General features: G+C 40.8%; 4 protein-coding genes and 1 long non-coding RNA gene across 6 annotated transcripts in view; 3 read left to right on the forward strand and 2 right to left on the reverse strand.

The window, feature by feature from the left end:
- The first annotated feature begins 18 nt into the window (after nt 1–18).
- LOC110842652 (zinc finger CCCH domain-containing protein 18) lies at nt 19–4,535 on the forward strand. The gene is made up of 7 exons (XM_022088432.2): nt 19–462; nt 1,510–1,935; nt 1,998–2,109; nt 2,180–2,512; nt 2,591–2,745; nt 2,832–3,008; nt 3,082–4,535. Exons 1-7 carry the CDS (start codon nt 313–315, stop codon nt 4,201–4,203), a joined length of 2,475 nt encoding a protein of 824 aa, XP_021944124.1. The 5' UTR covers nt 19–312; the 3' UTR covers nt 4,204–4,535.
- On the reverse strand, nt 4,533–8,987 carry LOC110842651 (low-density lipoprotein receptor-related protein 4). The gene is made up of 12 exons (XM_022088430.2): nt 8,590–8,987; nt 8,294–8,518; nt 7,854–8,022; nt 7,469–7,763; nt 7,167–7,392; nt 6,839–7,099; nt 6,633–6,771; nt 6,024–6,546; nt 5,527–5,961; nt 5,202–5,464; nt 5,001–5,136; nt 4,533–4,912 (listed from the first exon to the last, which is right to left on the reverse strand). Exons 1-12 carry the CDS (start codon nt 8,843–8,845, stop codon nt 4,832–4,834), a joined length of 3,009 nt encoding a protein of 1,002 aa, XP_021944122.1. The 5' UTR covers nt 8,846–8,987; the 3' UTR covers nt 4,533–4,831.
- Nucleotides 8,988–9,735: 748 nt separating this feature from the next.
- Nucleotides 9,736–12,438, forward strand: LOC110844176. Its single transcript, XM_022090313.2, has 5 exons — nt 9,736–10,521; nt 10,611–10,986; nt 11,058–11,124; nt 11,194–11,630; nt 11,714–12,438. Exons 1-5 carry the CDS (start codon nt 9,898–9,900, stop codon nt 11,770–11,772), a joined length of 1,563 nt encoding a protein of 520 aa, XP_021946005.1. The 5' UTR covers nt 9,736–9,897; the 3' UTR covers nt 11,773–12,438.
- Nucleotides 12,238–13,505, reverse strand: LOC118434319. The gene is made up of 2 exons (XR_004833928.1): nt 13,400–13,505; nt 12,238–13,289 (listed from the first exon to the last, which is right to left on the reverse strand). It is a non-coding gene; the product is annotated as an uncharacterized LOC118434319 (long non-coding RNA).
- Nucleotides 12,478–13,980, forward strand: part of LOC110845327 (calcium uniporter protein, mitochondrial) — a 30,101-nt gene continuing 28,598 nt past the window's right edge. Inside the window, exon 1 of one of the 2 annotated variants that reach the window (XM_035847547.1) lies at nt 12,478–12,808. The gene's annotated coding sequence lies outside the window, so the exon portion shown is untranslated. Of the gene's footprint in view, nt 12,809–13,455; nt 13,934–13,980 lie in introns of those variants that run through there. The other variant, XM_022091727.2, reaches the window with a different exon arrangement.

A 13,980-nucleotide genomic window follows, 5' to 3' on the forward strand; every position in this document is an offset into this window, starting at 1 on the left:
GGATTTTGGGTATAAAGAGATGAATTTGTTCCCTTCGATCAAAAGACACGGTGAACGAAACAAATAATTAATTAAATTTAAATTGTAATTAATAACGCTCATTACAATTTGTAATTCAAAATTGCATCATTAAAGGTGCTGTCAGCTTTATAGGGAATTTGTTTAAGACGATAACAACGAGCTTTGTTCGTGTTTTTCTGTCGTGCGGCGTGTGAATATGAATTTACATAAATTTTGCTCTATATGTAAAGTTTAAGGTGCACAATTAAATTAAATTATTAAGGGATTAATCAAAATCCAATTGAGTAGCATATGGACACAAGTCCACCACTGGAGGAAGAACAAGAACAAAAAGAAGTTGTCGAGCCGGCGACAAAAGAATTTGACCTTGTCGAAGAAATAGAAAGTCAAGCTGGACCGTCGAAAGTTACTTCTGATCCTCCTCCTGTTGAGGAGGAGAAGGTAAGCTGACGGACTATGAAAGTGTGATTTATGATAAACTAAGAATATTAATATTAATATTACCATTATTACCAAGATTCCTAAACTTTTTAGCTCGTTTCCGTGGAGTGAATGTATTAGGATTATGTAATGAGGTTGTCCAAGGATGGGCCATCTTTTAAAAATTATTAAAAATTTTCGAGTTGGGGACAGGCACGCATTTTTTGGCGTTGTCACCCGTTGTTGGGTGAGTGAGAAATTATTTTTCGGTGGACTTTTTCATTTCTAACTCGAATGCATATTATGTGATATTGATGACCACTTCTGCCCCCGATAATTTTGTATATTTCTACACTTATTTGTATACATATTTTTATGAAGATACCGACCACAACCAGGAGGATAATTCGAGTTCCAGATAAAGAAATGTTTATTTTTAATTATTTATCTTTAAAAAAACTTGACAAAAATTGACATCCTCATGATTTTAAAAACTTATACCGTTAACAACTCATCTTCGGTATCAGCAGGAGTGGTTTCTGAATCTGCACCAGCAGCTGCTACCTCATCAATTACAAAATCTTCCAGAACTAAATTATCCTCCTCCTCTTCGTCCTCCAGGTCCACCGTTATCGTGGGAGTGATAATTTAATAATGAAAATTTTGTCAAGTTTTAGACAAATGAAAATTTTTTCTCCGGAACTCGAATTATCTACCTGGTTGTGCTCTTTATAAAAATATTCATATAAATACGTGTACAAATATATAAAAGTATCGGGGACAAAAATGGTCATCAATATCACATATGTAATATGCAATCGAGTTAAAAATTAAAAGCAGTCCCCAGAAAATGTAGCAAAAATAATTTTTAAAATAATTTCTCACTCACCCAACAACGGGTGACAACGCCAAAAAATGCGTGCCTGTCCCCAACTCGAAAATTTTTAATAATTTTTAAAAGATGGCCCATGCTTGGACAACCTCATTACATAATCCTAATACATTCACTCCACGGAAACGAGCTAAAAAGTTTAGGAATCTTGCATTATTACCTAATTGTCAATTTAGGATTCGCCAACAATGGACGACGCGACGATCTCGTGTCGTCAACCGACTCCTGATGACCTTAATCCTTCAGAGATTAATGCAACGGGGGGCTCATCTTCGAGCCTAGTCGAGGGGTCTGGTCAAACTTCTAAAATACTTCGTTGGGGCGACGAGATGGAGGCGGAGGAGGAAGAAGAAAATCGAAATAAACAGCGATCTGCAGATAACATCCAAGAGCCAATAATGCCAACAATTAAAACCACCACCCCAATCGTTATTGAAGATCGAGACTATAATTCGACCGAGGAGGAGGAGGATGAGGACGACGAGGACGATGATGGGAGAGGAAGCGACGAGAAAGCCAACATCGTCACTGAGGGGGGAGGAGATGATCCAACAAATAATGAAAATAGCCGATGGGCCCCGAACATTGTTCGACCAACAAAAGTACTAATTTTTGTAGACAGGATTTTTCTGAATAAAACTACAAATGCTCTTTATTGAACCAGGTCGTTTTAAGAATGCTCCCTCCGAAGCTGTCGTGTCAAGATTTTCTCGACTATGTCTCTCCCCTACCCGAATATGATTATGTTGCGGTAGACAATCCTGATCCAGCATGGGGTGAGTTTAACTTAATAAATATTGAATATACACATTTAAATAACACTAATTAATTATCTATCATATTTAGGGCCAAATGGAAAATCAGTAGCTCACATAAACTTTCTCGATGCCGATGACGCTCTCTGGTTCATTGAGCGCTTTACCGGGTATCAGTTTATTGACGAGGACGGTGAGGGATACTACGGGATTGGTGACTTTGCCATGTCGCAGAAAATATTCCGCACCAACAAAGTGAATCAGGAGAGGGGAAAGCTGCTCGAAACTGAGGAATGGATCGAGTTTATGAGAAAATATGATTCCAACCCGTTCAAGTTTTGGACAGGGGCTCCACTTCCGGATTATGATTATGCAACTGCAGAGGTAATGCTGCTTGAAATTGAGAACAAGCCGAAACGGAAAGGTTAGTTTGTGTTCGTAAAAGTTGTCATTTTTATGATGTTACATATATACATATATTTAACGGGTTTATTTTAATCAGGACCTGAGCCAACCCCACTAACACAGTCAATTTTAAATAAAAAGTTCAGACGGGAACAAGAACGGCAACAGAGGAAAGAGAAGGAACGTGAAAGGAAACGGTTGGATAGAATTAAGCGCGATAAAGATCGAGAAGTTGACCGTGAAGTAAAAAAGGTACGAGAAATCAATTAATTTCTTGTATAAATAATTCAAATAATATATTATTATTCTTTCATAATTAATTATTGAATATTCTCCAGGAAAAGAAACGTGACCGAAGAGATAAGGAACGGCGAGATAAACGAGAGCGAGAGAAATTGGAGAAAGATGCCAAAGCTAAAGGAATGACAGTGACGTACTCGAAAAGCGGACAAGGAACGCGATGGTCTAGAAATAGCGGTCCTCTCGCGAAGAGGAAAGAAGACGACATTAAAGAGGTTTGCATAGGCATTTAAATTTCTTTGCACATTTCATAATTTTGTAGCATTTTTTATTTGTTTTTCTCGATAGGACCCTGAAGAATCGTCGCCAGCTCCTGATAATAAACCCAATCCGACTAATAAACCAACTACAAGCAGTACGACAGACTTACCAGGTCCGTCGTCTCAAGGTGGCAGCAACCAAAATAACAACAATAAAGCAAAGGAGCCATTTCCATCCAACAAACCTAGATTCGAGGACAAAAATTCGCGATTTGGGAAGAAGAAACCACCTATTAATAATCCGTTTTCGAAAGATGTCCGAAAATTTGACAAACCTCAAGAAGAAAATAAAGCTCGATTTGGAAAACCATTTCCTACAAAAACTGACACATCCACAAAACCAGCTTCTTCATCCGGAGGAGGTAGTTGCGCTGGAGGAGAAGACAAGAAAAATAAGCCAGAATCCACATCTACCTCCGAGAGAAAACTTTCCACGAGCAGCATCGACAAACCTAAACCCAAACGAGAAGACAATGCTCCTGGTCCTAAAGGCAAAAAGTCCAGCAATGCGGGTAATAGTGGACATGGATCGGGTGATGGTTCCGCAGAACAAGTCAGTGGTGATCCACCAACTACCACTAAACCTAAGACAAGAATTGTTAAGAAAATTATTCGTGTCAAGAAGGTTGTAAAATCTGGAGAGGAAGGTGGTAGTGGTGACGCTAATCCTGGCGATGTGAAAATTATTAAAAGACCTCCTGGCTTATCTTCCAACAAAGGGAATGGGAATGATAATAACAACAAGCCGAGCACTGCAAAACCTTCAACATCATCCTCAACTACCAATAAATCAACAGAAGCTGTCAAGAAGGTTCCCTCCGCAGCCCCAACATCAGACGCTCCTGTATCGGAAAGTAATCCAGAAAAGAAGGATGAAAAACGTCGCCATACTCGACCCGATATGCAAATTTATCGTCCCGGAAGTTTGCGAACTTCTACTGCAAAGGACGGCAACAAGGAAACTTCTAGCGGTGGTGGCAGTGGCGGTGGCAGAAATGGAAATGGAAAACCACCCCCATCAAGAAATCGGGATCGTACAGATCGTACGGACCGCGCTGCTCCTGCGTCATCGTCGTCGAACAATAACGCTAATAATTCTCGGAGAAACTCTACAGCAAAATCTACCGAAAACATTAAAGAGCAGAGTTAATTCGCTGCCAAGTAAGTAAAAATTACAACATGATACTCTTCTTCCCTCCGATATATACCAAACCTCCTTCATATGAAAACTGTGATGATCATTTGTAGCTTTTTGCATTTTTTCATCTATACTGCTTTATTACAAAAAAATCTTTAGTTCTATGTACGTAATATGTATGTAGCTAAATACCTCGGGTTAGTTACGAGTAAAATGAGGCATCTAAATAGCTTTAGTTTTATAAAAGTAATTATTTCTTCAAATTCCGTATAAATACACTAAATATGTGTACTTTTTGTGATTTGTAATGACAAAATAAAGGAAACTCACAGCACTAAAAATTATTTCAAATGCAAATTTCCAAACTTTTTTAATATCTCTCAATATTTTAACAAAATTATAATATAATAGCTTCGTTATAGATTAAATTAGACTAACTAGTCCCTCACTCCTAATATTATGACAGTACAATATAAAAAGTAAGCTTTGATTAGCATAAATTAATTACCAGCTAGCTGTTTAGCACCTCCATCACGACAGTATAATAATTCATAAATATATGTATCACACCATTGCATTGCTCCCCATGTGGAAATCTTAATCTCCTTTGAACTCATGATTATGATGATGACTGATTCCATCACGGAATTAGTTTGTCAGATTGACTGTACGTAATGCGATGACTGTCCCCAGGTTCCTCATACACATTTACGGACGAGTCCTGACATACAAAAAAAAACAATTAGTTACTGCCATCATCAATTTACATTATTTCGATGTCTTTAATATGGGAATTTTTTTTTGCTTACATCAAAGTTGGAGTAGGAATGTTCTGCGGAAGTTGGGCGATGATACACTTCGTCGTAAATATGTCGCTTCCCAGAATCCATCTGATCCCCTCGATTTTCAAAGAAGCGTTGCACCGGTTGATTTACGTATTTTACCCTGAAATAAGTTTGCATAGTTTTGAAAAGCATCAAACAAAAATTGTGAAATTACGATATTCGTACCAATGTTGGACGTATGGTCGAACTAAAACTTTGGGGTGGACGTTCCTCCGGTGAAGGACAATCGCAACGATGACGGCGACCAGAACGAGGAGAATCACGACTCCCAATGCGATCGCTAGTGGATGCGTCCCCTCTACGATGACGTCCTTCTCGACGTCCGACTCCTGTTGGATAACGGCGTCTCCGCTCTGTACCACTTTCCCATTGGGAAGAACTCTCGCCTCGGAGGAGAGGCTGCCATCGTACTCGTCATATTCCAAGATCTTGTAGACAAGAAACGTGACGTTAAAAAATACTACAAACAAATTTAAGAACCTAAACTTACCTTCTCTCTCCTCTTATCCTTCTCAAGTTCGGATAAAGATGGCTTTTTAGGCTTGCTTTTCTTTTTCTTCTTGCCATCCTTCTCGCCAACATCGTCATCGGCATCATCCCACCAGGAGAGTCCATCCGGAAACAAGAACTCGAGGAACTCTGTGGAGGACGACGAATTTGTGGAAGCAAGCGTTGTGGTTTCACTATCACTTCGGCCACTAATATCTGTCGTATTTTTGTCTTTCGAATCCTTTCCCTTGTCTCGAGATGAACCAGACTTGCTGCCAGATTTTGACTTCTTGGATGACGGTTTTTTCGTGGTGAGTTGGGTCCTACAGCGTCCTTCCACGCAGATGGCGGGGGAAGGGGCGTCCTTATCGGAGAGGCCGATACAAGTGTGCCCGTCGCTGTGGAGCTTTAAGTTGTCGGGACAGATGCAAGTTCCCTGGTTGGAAAAACAGATTTTTGACATTTATGACAACCATCAATTTATCAAATTGAGCTCACCTCAAACTCCGTCGCTGACAATAGACAAATGTGTGAACACTGATTTTTATTCCCTGTGCACTCATGGTCATTCAGCAGCTTCGTATTATATCCAGCCTCCCCATTCAGCAGAGCCACCTTCGCCATCATGCTGCCCGATCCGTAGTAGATGACCTCCCCTCTTCGCATGGCGGCATAGTCTCCGAGGAAGATGCCCCTGTGGTCGGAAAAGCTGGATAGGTCCTTCTCCATCAGTAATTGGGTGTGACGGTCCGTCCAGTAGATCGAGTTACGGAAAGAGGTCATTCCAAATGGATAACCGGCCCGGGACACGGCCGTGTAGCCCTCTGTCCCATCAATCCCCACGGATTCAATCGTCTCAGAGACGACGTCCGTCCAGTAGAGTCGTTGCATGTCAATGTTGTAGGTCAAGGAAATCGGCTCAGCGCGAGATTGGCGGTAGAGAACGCGACGATTGAAACCGTTCATGTTCATTCGGACGATCTTTGCGCCGCGATCGGAAGTCTCGGCGAGGAAGAGCATTCTGAAAAGAAGTTATGATTTAGGAAAAGATTAACTTGAATTTTTTTTAAATGGTTCAAATTTAGCCAAAACGTAGTTCACTTTTACCTGATATTTGGCGCAACCACGATGTCAATTGGTCGGTCGGTTTCTTTGAAGAGTATGACTCTTGTCATCGTCTTGAGTGACATGACTTCCACCGTTTTTCTTATCGAGTCCACCCAGTACAGATTGTTTCCGACTTCATCTGCGCAATAAAATTTTGCATAAACTTGTTCGTATGCAAATTAAACATTTAAAACAAATTCCCTCACCATAACCCATCCCTTTGGCGAAACCCACACTGTCCACGATCGGGGCCAATTTAAGAGTTTTTGTGTCGTACGAGTAAATCTTTTTAGTGTCGAGGTCACTAATGAAAACTGTCGTGTTGAAGGGGATCGTGGCAATCGCGACGATCGTGGACAATTCCGGGATCTCATATTCTGCAAACGTATTTCCACCGATGGCGTTGATAGGAGAGATTTTGATTGTGTTGTTGTACCCGATGACAAAGGCTGGCCAAGACTTGTCGACTAAATATTTAAGAAGTGGTAAAATTCCGGAAAAAAATAAACTCGCATGTTAAAGAGTCAGTCTTACCTGAGCAGGTTCTCTTATTCCGGCGATCAAGATACATCCCTACGGGACACTTGCACTTGTACGAGGTCGGGGTCAGGGTGCAAATATGCGAACAGTCGGAATCCTTGCAATGATTTTTCCGAGTGATGGGTTGATTCGCTTTGTGAAAGACGGCGAGTCCGTTGAGCTGCTCAAACTTTTCCTTGACCAAACTTTGATGGTTGGATCCGTCAAACTTGTTACTTTTCTGGAGAATTGATACAAATAGTCGTAATCAATTAATTAGTGATTGATGAATCGAATATGGCCGAATTGCGATGTACCTGAATCTCATACAAGTTCCAATCACTCCAATAAACATCATCCCCCAACACATCAATCCCAAAAGGATGATTGATCCCAGCAGAATGAACGATGAGGCGATCACCTCCATCCAAATTGGCCGTTTCAATCTTATCCGTCCCCGCATCCGTCCAATATATCCGATTGTTTCCGTGGTCCACAGTGATCCCGTTGGGCCACTTGAGATTGTCGAGGATTATGGCGATCGGTACAGAGCCGTCCATCCCGGCCTTCATGATGCACGGAGTTTGACCCCAATCTGTCCAGTAGAGCTGCCTAATAATAAGTAAAACAAGGAGAAAAGTTTAATGAAATCTTCTAATAAGCTGATAATTAATTAGTAATTATTAGTTCGTTATTGTGTACCCCATGTTCGGATGGAGGGCGAGGTCTCGAGGTTTATTCAATTCTTCAATGACCACGCTGCAATTGCCTCCGTTTGCGGTACAGACGACAATATGAGACTTGTTGGAGTCCGTGAAGTAAATGTTGTTCGCAATCCAGTCGAAAGCTACACCTTCGGGGAGGACGAGACCTGCGAATAAAGTGGGGTGAAAGGTGTTTAATAATTGCAGGAAAAGAAAGTCGTGGGTGAAAGTGGAACTTTAAAAGTGGTCAGAGTTCAAGTATTGAGGCTTGAAAAGTAACTAAAATTCTGAGCAAAATTGATGGAAAATTGAGACTGGAATTTATACAAGAAATAAATCCAAATTCTGGGGAAAGTAATTTACGGGAAAATTGAGACTTCAGAATTTAAGCTTTCGAAGCAAAAGAAAGTTGTTGAAGATATTGAGACGTTTTTTTACCTGTCGTCACGACCTTCTCCTTCATTTTCCCATCGAGCGTACTTCGCCAAATAGCCTCCTCCTTATCCATCACGTCTGACCAGTAGATAAAGTTGCTTCTCGCGTCATACGTCACGCTCACGGGCGAACCCGACCTGTCTGCGAAGTAATCCTGCTCGTTACCCGGTTTGAGTTGGTGGACACGAATGGCAGAGAGTTGGGCGAAAATTAGGATGGGATTGTTATCTAAAATTTTATTTTTAAAAACAATTTTCTTTTAACTTTTCTTTTTTAATTTTCCAACTTATTTTCTTTACCAATTAGTTCGCAAGATCTGTTTTCCTTCAAGCGAAACCCGGAAATGCATGAACACTGAGAAGTACCCCCAAGACTTGTACACGTTTGGGAACACGCCCCAAAATGGGCACATTCGTCGACATTGCTGCTATTTTTATCACCTTCCTCCTCATCTTGGATTATTGTCGTACTATTTTTATCAGCTTGCACAACCTGGACTATTGTGATAATAATGACTCCTAAAAAGAAGAGGGATCGATGCAAGGATAGTTGCATCGTAGGTGTGGTGGTGGTGGGTGTGGTGGGGGCTTATCGAAGGTGGGCGGATGGCTGGGAGGCGGAGGTGGAGGTGAAGATATCGAGGCGAAGATCGAAGATGTGTCCAGGGGAGTGACACAAACTAAACTGACCATTTTTAGGCAAACATTATTTCATTTCATGAGATGATTAATAATGAACCTCTTAATTAAATTTAATTTACAAGTGTTCCTTCTTTAAAGGATGCATATTATTATGGGACAAGTAAACTTATCAGGAGTCAAGTATAAAGGCATAGAGTTTCAGATTTGATAATTGTTGACCTTAATATTTCGTCTACTTCTCTCCGGTACTACTCTAGCAAACCCATGCTTTTATAAGTGATAAGAAATATATGCAAATTAGTCACTCCTTCTTCCTGGACGTTTATCTCAGTTTCTTGACAATTTCTTGGGACAAAAGTTCTTGGAAGTGGGACATAATTTGATCACGTCTAATGACACCAGCCGCTGGGTCGTGCGTGAAGGGTCGTCGTCCTTTCCTATGTATTTTATTATCATACCATGTAAAATTTGATGCTATTATATATTCAAAACTTATCTACTAACTAATAAAAAATTTTACTAACTAAACCTGTGGAAAGTATTAAAGAACAAAATCCGCCCCAAAACATATCAATGATTTGATGAATAAGTATGCAAATCCAACCTCCAAAAATTCCATAAAACCATCATCTCCACCTAGCCAATTTCATTGCATTATTTTAGCATGACCCATAACAAACGTTTATTTTTAATGCGTACCTTTTGTTCTCGATGAAATGTTTTGAAATCTAAAATTTAACTAGACCACGAGGATAATGAAATATGAAATTTAATGATTGTTTTGAGAAAGAGGCAAAACGAGTAACAAAGCCAAGCGGGCGATATAATCCTTCTTCAACATCCAACACGATCCATCCTCCTCCTCGTCATTTCATTTGTTCTCCTTTCTTCGATTGTTTCAAAAATTAAGTGAACAATGGTGGACTGACACCACACTTCCGCCATCATCGTCAGGTCACACAATAAATGGGGACACTGGCAGCCGCCTCTTTGGCAGCTTCTTCGTCCTCCTCCTCGACAGAATCGACCTCGACACCGCCCGGTCATCACCTTCCCGGCATTCTGTCCAGATTGGACTTGGACGTGGACATTGTGCAAGTTAATCTTGACGTGGATGATGACGACAATAACTGTGAAGGACAAGTAGTCCAACAATTCCACCATCAGCGGCATCAGAAGAGGAGGAAAGGGAACAATAATAGTGCCGTAAATTTAGTAAATGACGAGGTGGGGCGGAAACGAAGAGAATTGTCAATTATCGATAGAATTGTGGGCGAAGAAACTGACGGGGTTGTTGTGAAGAATAAGAAGGCGAGATTCTCATCTGTCTTATCTGAGGAAGAGGAAGAAGCCGAGCAGTTTGCGCCAGGGAAGACGAATTTTGCATATGTTAGTTTGCCAGCGGCTTCACCATCTCCACGCCCAGTTAATAATATGGTGAATGTACAACATCATAATATGGTGCAGAATGGGGGGTTGGCTCCTAAGCAGATGAGGACGCTGTCGCCCATCCAGCAGTATGTTTCGGATGGGAGAAGTAGGGGGAGGGGAGGAGGAGGAGGATCAGGTATTCAGGGTGGTAGTAGGACGGTAAGTTTTGGATAAGAATTAACTAACTTTTTTTAAATTATTTCTGGTAATTGGATTGAATTATTATATTTTTTATAATTTGTAATTAGGCCATCAATCAAAGTATCTCAACATCATTTTCATCCATCGGGGAAATGGCTTCTTTCTTTATGGCAAAGGAGGTATCCGGTCCTGTGCCAGCCATCCGGAGAAGAAAATCCATCGAACCTGTACCTCGACGTAGATCTGCTCCTTCGTCATCTCCCATTGTGACTGTGACCCCTGTCCGGCACTCTGCCAATGACGGGTCTCTCGGAGAACGGGACGGCGTTGTGCTTGTGGAGGGGATGATGCAGCCCGGAAAGAAGAATCATAACAAGATTAAACGCCCCCTCAATGCGTTCATGGTATGGAGCAAGCTGCAAAGGCGCAAAATTATGGATGATGATTCTACAGTGCATCATTCCGTCATTAGTAAACAATTGGGTACAAAAAAAAACAAATTGGCTTGTACTCGTGAAGTGTTTTCGCATATGTTTTAAATGTTTTTCCTTCAGGTGCTGGCTGGAAAGCTTTGTCGGAGGAGGAACGGCGACCATTTTATGAAGAAGCTCAGAGGCTAGGGTATGACAACTGTCAAAATCACTGAAAATTTCGTTAGAAATGATGTTTAATCGCCATTTATTTTCTCAGAAAACTGCACAACCATCTTTACCCCGATTACAAGTATCGTCCAAGAAGACGCCAGAATTTAACTTCTTCCGTCACTGCTACCACCACCACAAGCACGCCTCATTTGCTGTCTTCAGCTTCATCCTCATTTACCTACGGCGGGTCGCACCATAGTGGAAGACCTGCTTCTGCATCGCCACCATTTGCCAGTAAAAGCACTTGTTTCATTCCATCCATCAGTCAGGATGGGTCTCTAGACCTGTCGATGAAAAGTGGACAATCACATTCTAGTGATGAGGGAAACCTCGTCGAAGTCACGCCCACGATTTACCATGATGACGGAGATGAGCACGACGATGAAGAGTATGACGAAGTTGAACTTCCGCTGGATATGTCCTGCTCATCTAGATCAGAATCAGAGTCGAAGAAGAGTTGGTCTGTTGTTCAAGACGAGTCGGGTATGCATATGTACTTGTAATTCTTCTTTATTTCAATTCCGTGTAATAATATGCGCAATAATACGTATATATTTATTTTCCAGGTGATGATAACAATCCCGACGAAGAAGATGAAGATCGTTTAATCATTGACGAATCTTGACTGGATTTTTCCTCACCATTCTCATTTTTCCTCCAAATTTCAAATTTAAAAGACGAAAATTCATGCCTTACCAAATAGACTTTGTCTCCCTAGTACAGATTTCAATAAGTAATTTATACAGAAAAGTTCAAGTGCATTAATATCGTGCTAACACATTTAGTCAGTACACACACCTCACGTAATAGTAGAATAGACTGCATGCATGCATGTAAAAAAGAAGAGCATGATTTGATTTCTAATCACGACACCAAATAGCTTGAAATTTTAAAGCATTAAATAATTAATTCAACCAAACTAAATGTACCAAGAAAAGTCCAGAGAAACTATAAATTAAATTAATGAAATGATAATGATCCTGATAAAACGAGATGATTTATGTATCTGACTGTGACCGTGTTCAAATAACCAAACCAATGCGTAGCCTGTGTATGTAATGATTAAGTATAATGATAATATTTTTTTTTGTTTTTTTTTCCGTTTTTTTAACCCACTACATATTGTGAGTTAAATCATTACAAAACATTTCGTAGTTCTTAGAATTGAAGCCTTTACAGAATAATACTATAGTTTTCTATGCCCTGTTAACCACTGTTATCCCTCTCCAGTAATTAGTTAGTATACACTGACGACTCTGACAAGTCGAAATAAAGTTGTTATATATTTATACCCTCGTGTTGTTCACATCACCATCCATACATACAAACAACAATAGTGTTCGTTAAGGCGTACTCACTCAGGTTCCTTTTTCGCGATTTCGTGTTTGTTCCACTTACCCAGGACATCACCTCGTGAATGTAAATGTGTTCCCAAAACAGTCTCCTTTTTCTTAAGGGATTCTCGCATGAGTCGCATGCATGGACCAGAAGCAGTATCCACTTTCCCCTCAAGACTTTCTCCAGAATTTCTCTCGTACGTATTTGCAAGTAAAGGCAACCAACCCAGCAAAATTGGTGGTGATGGTGGACGACAACGACAACGACGAAGGAACGGAACCCAATCTCTCTTTCTCCTCTGCATCCAAATGCAAGCTTCACAAGTATTACTTTCTCTTTTTTTTCATGAATCTGCAAGTAGAAAGTGAAACACGAACGAGAATTCTACTTTGTAAACAGTTAGTAGGTTTATGTTTGCGTGTATTTTTTTCCCCTGTGTGTCCATCTGAAGCACTACAATTTCCACGTTTATTATTCTACTTGTTCATTAAGTAGTGGTGGTTGGTGAATGAAGATTGGCACATATATCCAAATATCCACTACACAACAAGTCGGGTTGTTCCGTTGCAATTCTCCGGGCAGTCTACATACATAAGTGCGGGTGGTGTCGCGTACTCTTTTCTTCTGGTGGTGCCCGTATGCATGACCCATGAGTATGAAGGAGCGAGATTTCGTTTTGAGATACTAACAGAATCCATCCACACAGTTTTAGTGGGGGAGAAAGACCAGACCAGACCAGACCATTGGAAAAGTTTGTACTTTCACTCCATGCTTTCTCCATACTCTGCAGAGACAGGTATCGATCTAGAGCAAAAGAGTGTAGTAGTAGCTGACTGAGTCTGGAGCCGCATGTTAGTTAGTTAGCAGTGCTGGTGGGAGCGAAATAAGTAAAAAGAGAGCAGAGAAAGTGGTACCCTTTTTCCGGGTGGCAGATATCGAGTGGACTGCAGTAGTTGTTTGGAGCCCGGCTGGCTATGGTTGAGAGTAGTGTGTGTGGTCCGAGAAATTATGATGGCTGAGATACTACTACGACTGCTTGACCTTTGACCTCGACCACTGGCTGTGAAGTCAAAGTAACCGGAAATACAAGACCACATATACATTAGCACGAACCACAAGTTGGGTTTCATTGCCAAACCAGGAGAGGAGGAAGGGACTGGACTCGCTCCAACTTTCTCATCCCGTGTCCATATCAATCTACACAATTTTGCTCTGTCTCAGATCGTGGTGGATTAAATTGGACACGTACATTTCACATCGTTTCTCTCCTTCTTTCTCCGGTGGGTGTGATAGGAGAACATATTTTGGGGATAATTCTACTTGTTCTACTTTTTCTTCCGGGTCGGATAAGTTGCTTATGTAACAAGAACCTAGATATTTTTGTAAACTTTCTCCACCAGCGATGATGACGACGGTGACGACCCTGTGAGGAAAAAGTTTCGTCTTGAGTGAGTGCTCACTTTTGTACTTTAAAAGAACTAAATTGATGCATCTC

The sequence above is a fragment of the Folsomia candida genome, unplaced genomic scaffold, assembly GCF_002217175.1.
Source record: "Folsomia candida strain VU population unplaced genomic scaffold, ASM221717v1 Fcan01_Sc002, whole genome shotgun sequence".
NCBI lineage: Eukaryota > Metazoa > Arthropoda > Collembola > Entomobryomorpha > Isotomidae > Folsomia > Folsomia candida.